This window comes from Rattus rattus, chromosome 2 (genome assembly GCF_011064425.1).
Source record: "Rattus rattus isolate New Zealand chromosome 2, Rrattus_CSIRO_v1, whole genome shotgun sequence".
Taxonomy (NCBI): Eukaryota; Metazoa; Chordata; class Mammalia; order Rodentia; family Muridae; genus Rattus; species Rattus rattus.
This window is the reverse complement of record NC_046155.1, coordinates 103091017-103102109: the sequence shown is the minus strand read 5'-3', so window position 1 is coordinate 103102109 and position 11093 is coordinate 103091017. Positions and strand designations below refer to the sequence as shown.

The 11093-nt window shown below is 38.1% G+C and overlaps 1 protein-coding gene across 1 annotated transcript; it reads right to left on the bottom strand.

Annotated features, from left to right (window-relative positions):
- Window positions 1–761: 761 nt before the first annotated feature.
- LOC116894078 (olfactory receptor 52J3-like) lies at window positions 762–1698 on the bottom strand. The gene is given in 2 exon segments (XM_032895801.1): window positions 762–965; window positions 967–1698. Coding segments are annotated over 2 exon segments (936 nt in total).
- Window positions 1699–11093: the final 9395 nt, after the last annotated feature.

The window sequence follows — 11093 nt, the reverse complement described above, 5'->3', positions numbered from 1 at the left end:
TCCTCTCTCATGGCCCTTTTCCTTTTTAAAGGAAGTGAGACTTAGGCCAAAGATTCATAAAAAGACATCTTGGATGATTAAGAAAAGAGTATTTTAAAATCAAAATGTGTATTGAAAGGCAAAACTAGCTTTAGTGTCAGGCATCTACAAACCTGTCACTTGGTGTGAATATTCTTTGTAACTGGGTTTCCTTAGGCTGTGGAGTCAATGCAGGACAGTCAATGATGCATTGCTTGGGGCTCTGTAGAAAATGTGGTTGAAAATGGGTGTTTGCTTTGGCTATCCCTCCACTGAGTCTCGTATATTTGGCAGACTATTCAAGGTTAAGCTACCGATTTGGCAATGGTTATTCTAAACTCAGAACTGTAGCTTTAGAGGAGTATACAGGAACATAATGTTTACAGAGTCAAATAGTTTGAGTATATTTGGCTCTCGGTTTATCTTCCAAAATTAGAATGTTTCAAGATATAAAACAGATACAATATTAGTACAAATCAATCAAATGAATGCAAACATGCAAGCCAGAGACATTTGTGAGGGTATGTAAGAAATTTCCCCATGACCTTCTCCCAGAGTAGCCTTTCCAGTCTAGTATAACAATCTTGCAAATTTGGAATATGATGAAGAGTCTAAAGAACTGTTTTATTAACTTGAAGGAAGAGACACACCAACTGGTCTTGCAAACTGGTAGTCCACAGGGCAGGATAAGAACTATTTACTAAGATAAGAACACAAGGTAAATCAAAGAATATAACAAACTCTTACCTTTTAGTGAATATGTGGAGAACACGCTCTCTTATCTGCTTTGTTCTCACACCATAAATGATGGGATTGAGAAAGGGAGGAATGATCAAATAGAGGTTGGCAACAAGAATGTGAATGTAATGTGGAATGTTGTGTCCAAACCGATGAGTGAGGAAAGAGAAGACTGATGGGATGTAGAAAACACAGAGAACAGCCACATGGGGAACCACATGTGCTGAGGGCTTTAACGTGCATCATGAGATGGAGGCGGAACACAACACAAAGAATGTACCCATATGAGATGCCAATAAGTACCAAGTTCAAAAGAAAGAGAGAGACCACAAAAAGACCATACACAGCATTGATATGGATGTTCCCACAGGACAGTTTGGCAATACCCATGTGTTCACAATAGGAATGTGCTAATACATGAGCTTGACAAAAGGGTAAGCGGTAAATGAGATAAATCATTGGACATATGAACAAGGCTGGACGAACTACCACACATATACTGATGCCTATCAGGACACGAGATGTCAAGATGGTTGTGTAGTGGAGTGGAACACAGATGGCTACATAACGGTCAAAAGCCATGGCCATGAGAACCTCAGCCTCCATGCCAGTGAGGGCATGGATCAAAAACATCTGAGCCACACAGCCACCAAAGTTTATTTCATGGGCATCAAACCAAAATATGCCAAGCATACGGGGCACAGAAGTTGTAGAAAGAGCCAAGTCGACTGAAGAAAGGATGGCCAGGAAGTAGAACATGGGCTCTCGGAGAGAACGCCCTGTCTTGATAACTACCAGGATCATGGTATTTCCCACTAGGGCCACAAGATAAATACAGCAGAAAGGCAGAGAGATCCAAGCATGGATTTCCTCCAGACCTGGGATCCCAATGAGGAAAAATGTAGCTGGGTGAGAAACACTCCTGTTACTCTGGATTGCCATCCTACACTGGTCAGAAGAGCAGAAGTTCTTCCTCCTGTCAGGAAAAATGAGACACACACACACGCACGCACGCACGCACGCACGCACACGCACATGCACACGCACACACACACACACAAGAGATGCAGAAGACATACAGGAGATAGAAAACACAGTAGGGAGAGAGAGAGAGAAAGGAGAGAGAGAAAACACAAGATGTTGAAGCAGTGGGGGATGAAAGGCTCCTATATGAATCGTTAATAACATGAATAGAGTTGAACTCACTTTTACTATGAAGCACAGCCTGTTGCAGCAGATTGTATGCTCACTTATTTGTTTATCCATTTGAAAACTTCTGACCACGTACATATTTCATCTAGCTCTGAACATAGATACTGCAGTAAATTCAAGGCAGATGTGTAATACCTAGATGTTTCTTCTTCCTTTGGAAAAAAACAGAATGTGATTTGGTTCTGGGAATCCCCTCTGTTTTAAGATTCAGTATAGGAAAAAGGGAATACACTATAGAGGAGGTACAAATACAGTAAGAAACTTATAGTGAAAATGAATTATGAATTCATATTTATAGGAAAGTTCAAACTCAGAATATAAAATCTGACTTGTCAAAGTTATTGAACATCATAGAGACACATGTATGAAAATGCCTCTTACCCTGTATTTCTTATATGAGTCTCCAAGTTCTGTCTTAGTAACTGACCAGAAATCAGCAGGAGATCCACAGGTTCTTCTACAGAACCTTCTACAGCACAATACTCAAACTCCATTCTGAGCAGTCTACAAAAGACACATTTATATGTGTTTCAAGTACTATAAGGATTTAGATTTAATTATCAGATTTAGACTCAGCTCTGGGGCTAAATCCCTGGAGACTGCTTATGTAGTCCTAAGTCCTGCTCAGGAAGCAGAAGCACAACAAAACAAAACAAAATAAAACAAAACAAAAGAAACAAACAACCCCCTGGTCAAACCTACAACCCAAGAGTTATTGAAGCTCATTTTCTTATCTGTATCATAACTAGGATTCTCTACCGTAAAATGCCAGGGATAAAAATAGCACCAGCTATGAAGCTAAAATGATAATTAATAGGTAAGAAACTCACATCGATTGTGTGTGTACCAGTGCATATATTTATAGAGACATGACTATGAAGTTGAGAATTTACCAGATATTACAAAATATTACTGTTTTACTCCAAAAGATTATAAAAGTTTCAGGGACTTGGATATCTCATCAATTCCAGATGACTACAGTTGAAATTCCATGGCATTCACCCCCATAAAAATACTGTCTCTGCACTGGCTTTTGTTATTCAACATCTTATATACACTCAATATCCCTAGTCCTCCATATCCATTCACTCTCCACAACTTGCAAGATCTAGATTAGTTTTCATATCCAGTGCTGTGGACTAGTAGGGAAGCAGAAACTGAACTTAGGATGTATTGTATGAGAAAAGAATAAATAGAAATTAAAAAAAAAACTAATGCTAAAATGTTCTATCAAAACAAAAAGTTAGTGCAAGAAAATCTAAGAAAGGAACAGCAAATCATCACCTTTGAACTGGTTAAAATATTATTTCAAAAAGAAATACAAACAAACACAAACAGAAAAGAAATGAAAAGACGAAACAAATTTGAAAAAATATTTAATTTAGACAAATTAATAAGTCAAATTTTTTAAAAAGCAAAACCAATGTCCAAAAAATACCACTGAGTTCAACGTGTATAAATAAAATTTCTTTTGTATGATAGAAAATAATTGACATAGTAGAACAAGGTTTTCTTAAATTTCCTGAGATAACTGGTAGAAATATCAAACTGAAGCAATGACTATTCCAGACTTTAAAACTAACTAACCACAATGTTATTTTCAAGGACCAACATTAGAAAACAAATTATCTAACCAGACACTTTTCTAATAATTTTGTATTTTGTTTATTTTTTCAAGTTTCTCACCTCCCTGCTTTTATTTAAAGTGTTTTTTCATACAATATATTCTTATAATTTCCTCTTCCTTCCTTCCAAGAACCAGTGTTGGCTTGGAGAGAGGTTCTGAAAAAGGGGAGCTTAGAAGAGGTAGAAAGAAGTATTCAGTCAAATCATGGATACAAACTGACAGCCTTTTGTTCTGCTTGAGAGAACTCTCCAGAGTTCTCTCCACATCTCATCAAGATAGCTTAGCTCTCTCAGAACAAAACCTAGTCTTTTATTTACATATCAAATCAATTGTCCAACCAAGGTTCTCTTTTGATTATCAGCGTTTTATGACCTTAGCCACTTTACTCTTAGAAAAGGACAGTAGGTACTTTTTTTTTTTTTTTAACATAGCAATGAATTCAAAGCTCTGCCTACCTTTGTAAGCACAGATAATAAGCTAGCTAGGTGTGACCCAACTCTGATTCACCATTCCCATCATTCCTGGGCATAAACTAGCTCTTTTCCAGGCTGACCTTAAACTCAGGAATCTGATTGCTTTTTTTTTTTATTAACTTGAGTATTTCTTATATACATTTGAGTGTTATGCCCTTTCCCGGTTGCCGGGCAAACATCCCCCTAACCCCTCCCCCTCCCCTTCTTTATGGGTGTTCCCCTCCCCATCCTCCCCCATTGCCGCCCTCCCCCAACAATCTTTTTCACTGGGGGTTCAGTCTTAGCAGGACCCAGGGCTTCCCCTTCCACTGGTGCTCTTACTAGGATATTCATTGCTACCTATGAGGTCAGAGTCCAGGGTCAGTCCATGTATAGTCTTTAGGTAGTGGCTTAGTCCCAGGAAGCTCTGGTTGCTTGGCATTGTTGTACATATGGGGTCTCGAGCCCCTTCAAGCTCTTCCAGTTCTTTCTCTGATTCCTTCAAAGGGGGTCCTATTCTCAGTTCAGTGGTTTAATGATGGCATTCGCCTCTGTGTTTGCTGTATTCTGGCTGTGTCTCTCAGGAGAGATCTACATCCGGTTCCTGTCAGCCTGCACTTCTTTGCTTCATCCATCTTGTCTAATTGGATGGCTGTATATGTATGGGCCACATGTGGGGCAGGCTCTGAATGGGTGTTCCTTCTGTCTTTGTTTTAATCTTTGCCTCCCTATTCCCTGCCAAGGGTATTCTTGTTCCCTTTTTAAAGAAGGAGTGAAGCATTCGCATTTTGATCATCCGTCTTGAGTTTCATTTGTTCTAGGCATCTAGGGTAATTCAAACATTTGGGCTAATAGCCACTAATCAATGAGTGCATACCATGTGTGTCTTTCTGTGATTGGGTTAGTTCACTCAGAATGATATTTTCCAGTTCCCTCCATTTGCCTATGAATTCCATAAAGTCATTGTTTTTGATAGCTGAGTAATATTCCATTGTGTAGATGTACCACATTTTCTGTATCCATTCCTCTGTTGAAGGGCATCTGGGCTCTTTCCAGCTTCTGGCTATTATAAATAAGGCTGCTATGAACATAGTGGAGCATGTGTCTTTGTTATATGTTGGGGCATCTTTTGGGTATATGCCCAAGAGAGGTATAGCTGGATCCTCAGGCAGTTCAATGTCCAATTTTCTGAGGAACCTCCAGACTGATTTCCAGAATGGTTGTACCAGTCTGCAACCCCACCAACATTGGAGGAGTGTTCCTGTTTCTCCGCATCCTCGCCAGCATCTGCTGTCACCTGAGTTTTTGATCTTAGCCATTCTCACTGGTGTGAGGTGAAATCTCAGGGTTGTTTTGATTTGCATTTCCTTTATGACTAAAGATGTTGAACATTTCTTTAGGTGTTTCTCAGCCATTTGATTGCTTTTATAAGCACAAACAATAAACTAGGCTGGGTGGGATCTTGCCCTTTGATCACTGTTCTCTAAATCCCTTTATGTTCTTCCTTAAAATCTTTTTGAGAAACTGGCTCATAGTATAGCTACCTCTGTTCTTTTAGATCCATGAAGTCCCTCATAAATTAATATTGCTTCCTTATATTTTTATAGTCGAGAAATTATATATTCTTAAACTCATGTTTTCCAATGTCATTCCCTCAGCCTTAAGGCCTGTCCTGAAGATCGCAGGGTTTACCATTTTGCTAAGGGCATTAGACATGCCCTTGCCTCTTGGATTCCTACTGTCTCTAATTATCTTATAGTCATTAACTATGGCAGAAAGAATATTCCTTAAGGAGGAACATAAAGTAAAATATAAAAACAAGCCTTACAACACTTACCAACTTTCAACAATCATGGAGGCTCATACCTTGCTGGCTCTGCTTCAGGGGCAGAAGTTCTGTCATGGCATCCCTTTCATGTGGCCATACAACATACAGGACTTGGCACTGCCCATCTCTCCTTCCTTTTGAATCTGTGGGACCCTCCTGACCCCCTTGAGTGTTTGCCCCCTACTGAGCCTTGCTGATGCTTCTGGAAGTTTTGGTTAGTAACAAAGGAAATGCTGACCTTTCTGTTTAGCACCTGGGCAGTAGCACTTGTGCAGTAACACCTGGGCAGTAACAACTTTGAGTCAATTCCTGGTTTTTGTTCCTGTTTTTCTCCTGAGGGTATAAACCTGTTTTTCAACTGTGCTTCCTGGAATTTTCTACTCTGTGGACTTGGGGTATACATTCTGTTAACCTCCGTAAAGCTTTTGCATTCTCGTAACACGAATGACCCGAGTATGTGTTTTGTTTTGTTTTTTTTTCTTGAATCCCACAGGCCTACGCTGGTTCTTGCAACCATGACTGTGCAGGAGCCATTATGAATCCACTCCTTAGAAAAAGTGAAAAAATGTTTAAGAGGTAGAAAGAATGATAAAATATGATGTTATAAAACAAGAGCTATCACATAAAAGTTGGGCAATGAGCAGCAAACCACTGAACTGAGAATAGGACCCCCGTTGAAGGAATCAGAGAAAGAACTGGAAGAGCTTGAAGGGGCTCGAGACCCCATATGTACAGCAATGCCAAGCAACCAGAGCTTCCTGGGACTAAGCCACTACCTAAAGACTATACATGGACTGACCCTGGACTCTGACCTCATAGGTAGCAATGAATATCCTAGTAAGATCATCAGTGTAAGGGGAAGCCCTGGGTCCTGCTAAGACTGAACCCCAGTGAACTAGATTGTTGGGGGGAGGACAATGGGGAGGATGGGGAGGGAACACCCATAAAAAAAGAAGGCGAGGGGAGGGATTAGGGGATGTTTGCCGGAAACCGGGAAAGGGCATAACACTTCTAAATGTATATAAGAAATACTCAAGTTAATAAAAAAAAAAAAAAAAAAAAAAAAAAAAAAAAGGTTGGGCAATGCAGATGAGCAGAAAAAAAAAAAAAAACCTACAAATTAAGGCACATGAATCAGATACCCTCTAGTTCATATAGTTGGGAATGCTTTGAAAACACTAAATTTTTATATATATATTACCTGGAGCATATATGGTTTTGGATTTCTATATGAAGTTAAAAATTGACCTTTCAAGATCTTTGAGGGATTGTGTTGAAATTTTAGTGAGGGTTTCATTTAGTCTGTAGCTTGCTTTTTGTAGGGTGGCCATTTTTACTGTATCACTCCTACCAATAAGTGAGAATGGGATATCTTTCCATCTTCTGATATCTTTTTAAATTTTTTCTTCAAATCAGTGGTTTCGTTTTCCTTGGTTTTGTTTTGTTTGCTCATCTGTTTGTTTGTTTTATTTATCAATCAAGACTTTAAAGCCTTTACTTGATTGGTTAGAGTCACACCAAGATATTTTACATTATTCGAAGCTATTGTAAAAGGTGTCGTTTTCATGATTTCTTGCTTAGTCCATTTGTCATTCATATAAAGAAAGGCTACTGATTTTTGCAATTTAAATCCAGCTACTTTGCAGAATGTGTTTATCTAGTGTAGGAGTTCCTCAGTGGAATTTTTTTTTAGGTCACTTATATATACTGTCTTATCATGTGCAAATAAGAATACTTTAACATCTTCCTTACCAATCTGTATTTCCTTCATTGTCATCAGTTGTCTCACTGCTCTAACTAAGACTTCATATTGTATTGAATAGAAATGGAGAGAGAGAACAGCCTTGACTTGTTCCTGATTTTAGTAGAATTGCTTTGAGTTTTTCTATATTTAAGTTGGCGTGAGATACAAGCTTACTATAAACTGCATTTATGAGGTTTTGGCATATTCCTTATATTCCTAATCATTCCAGGACTGTTGGCTTTTAAAAAAATATCATTGGTTATTTTATTTATTTACATTTCAAATGTTATTCCCCTTCCCAGTTAGATCCCCTATACCTTTCCCCATTCCCTTCTTCTATGAGTATGCTTTCCCACCCACCGACTCCCTCCCACCTCAGCACCCTAGCATTCCCCTATGCTGGGTCAACAAGCCTCCACAGGACCAAGGAACCCCTCCCATTGACTCCAGATAAAGTAATTCTTTGCTACTTGCTGTAGCCATGTGTCCCTCTATGTGTACTCTTTGGCTGGTGGTTTAGTCCCTGGGGGAGTTGTGGGATCTGGCTGATTGATATTGTTGTTTTACTTGTGGGACTGTTATGATGAAGGGGTATTGACTTTGTCAAAGTCACCTAATGAGATGATAAAGTAGTTTTGCCTTTTAGTTTGTTTATACATTAGGTTTCACTTTTTTTCTTTTTTTTATTTAATCTTCTAGGTTGTTTTTTTTTTAAGTCCAGATTATATCCTTCTCTCAGTCTTCCCTCTGACTGTTCCACATCTCATACCAGCCCCACTCCATCTCCACAAGGATGTCCCCTCCTCACACCCTCCCACCCCACCAGACTACCCCAATCCCTGGGGCCTTTGGACTCTTGAAAGTTACTTGAAAATAGTGAATGATAATTTTAATGTGTTCTTTAATTTAGTTTGCAAGTATTTTACTATTATATAGCAATGTTCATAAGAAAATTTAATCTGTAACACTCTTCCTTTGTTGGGTATTTATGTGGTTTACGTATCACGGTAACTATGACCTCATAAAATGAATTGAGAAAACTTCCTTCTGTTTCTATTTTTGGACCAATTTGAGAAGTATTGGAGTTGAATCTTCTTTAAAAGTTTGGTAGATCTGTAGTAAAACTATCTTACCCTGGACTTTTTGGGTTGGGAGACATTTAATGACTGGATCTATCTCCCTAGGGGAGTTATGGACCTATTTAAAATCCTTATCTGAACTTAATTTAACTAGGTATGTTGTACTATAGAGAAAATTTTTCATTTCTTTTAAATTTTCCAATATGTGGGAATATAGATTTTTAAGTATATATCCTTCTAGTTTTCTGGTTTTTCTTGGTGTCTATTCTTATGTCCCCCATTTCATTTCAGATTTTGTTAATTTGGATATTCTTTCTCAGCATTTTTAGTTAATTTTGGTAACTGACTACTAATATTATTGATTTTTGTCAAAAAACCAAATCTTTGTTTCATCGATTCTTTGTATTATTCCCTTTGTTTCAATTTTCTTTATTTTAGCCTAGTTTTATTTCTTTTCTTGCCATCAACTCCTTTTGTATGTAATTTCTTCTTTTTGTTTTAGAGGTTTCAGGGGTAAGTTGCTAGTATGAGATCTCTCCAGTTCTTTTAAATGGAGGCACTTACTGCTATAAATTTATTTCTTAACAATGCTTTCATTGTGCTCCATAAATTTGCATGTGCTGTGTATTCATTTGCATTCACTTCTAGAAAGTATTTGATTTATTTTTCTCCTGACCCACTCTTCATTCAGTAGAGAGTTGTTGTTTCCATGTTCTATTGTTTCTTTTATTAATGAGATGGTCTGATAGGATATAAAGAGTTATTTCAATCTTCTTCTATCTGTTGATACTTGTTTTATGTCTGAGCCTGTGTTCAATTTTAGAGAAAGTTTCATGGAAAGAGCAAGGTATATTATTTTGTGTTTGGATGAAATGTTCTGCAAATATCTTTTAGATCAATTTGCTTTAAAATGTCTGTTAGCTCTGGCATTTCTGGTTAACCTGGTGAGTGCAAGGTTTTTAGATCTCTCACTCTGGTATGTGAGGGTCAGTATGTGACTTAAACTGTAGTAGTATTTCTTTTACAAACTTGGGTGACTTTGTGTTTGGACATAGATGTAAAGTTTTTAAATGTCATCTTGGTAGATTTTTCTTTTCCTTTTGTGAGTATGTAATATCCTTCCCTATCTCTTCTGATTAGTTTCTGTTTGAGGTCTATTTTTGTTAGATATTAAAGTAGATTCACCAACTTGCTTCTTCTGTCCATTTGCTTAGAATACTTTTGTCCAATGCTTTACCCTGAGGTAAAGTCTGTCCTTGATGTTGAGGTATGATTTTTGGATGCAGCACAAGGATAGAAACTGGTTTTTGCATCAATTTTGTTATTTTGTGTCTTTTTACTGGGGAATTGAGACCATTAATATTGAGAGACACTAATGACTATGATTGTTGATTCTAGTCATTTTGTCAGTGGCGGTAATGTGTGTGCTTGTATAGGGGGGAGGCACATGTGTGTACTTGTATGTGTGCCTGTGTGTATGTGTGTGTATTTCTTCTTTTGATTTTTGATGATCTAAGATTATTCTCTGTGCTTCCTATATGTTAAAATTCTTACCTTGGATTTTTCCTTCTAACATATTTTGTGGAGCTGGATTTGTGTGTGTGTGTGTGTGTGTGTGTGTGTGTGTGTATTATATTTGACTTTATTATGAATACCTTATTTTTTTAATCTATGGGTGATTGAAAGTTTTGTTGTATATAGTAGTCTGGATGGGCATCTTTGGTCTCTTACAGTCTGCAGTACATATGTCCAGACCCTCTAGCCTTTAAAATCTCAATTGACAAGTCAGATGTAATTCTAATAGGTCTGCCTTCATATTTTTTTTCTTTTTCAGCTTTGAATATTCTTTCTCTATTCTGTATGTTTAGTGTTGGTTATTATGCTCAAAGGGAACATTCTTTTCTGGTCTAGTCTACTTGGTGTTCTGTGTGCTTCCTGTACTTTGATAGGTGCTGTGTTTTATAAAAATATAAAGAAAGAAGGAATATGTTTGGTGGATATGCAGTCAGGTGTGAGGGAAGGAGGTCCCTCTATGGACCCATGCTGAGGCATCCCTTCACCCTATGGGATTAGCAATGACTTGGTGTAGTATAGAATAGGGCTTATTCAGGGCATGGGAAAGATTTTTGGGAAAGTAGAGACAGAGAGAGGTAGAGGGAGTAGAGGAATAGAGACTGGCCATGTGTACAAGGAGAAAGAGGGGGAGTATAATGGGGAGAGAGGGGGAGCAGGATATGGGAGCAAAAGCAGGAGAGCAATAGAGATCGGAGGAGGCAAGTAGTTCCATTTACAGTGAGTCAGGCACACTTGGCTATTGCCAGGTAACTGTGGGGCAGACTAAATGCCAACAACTGGCATTTCCATCTTCAGATTAGAGACATTTTCTTCTGTGCTT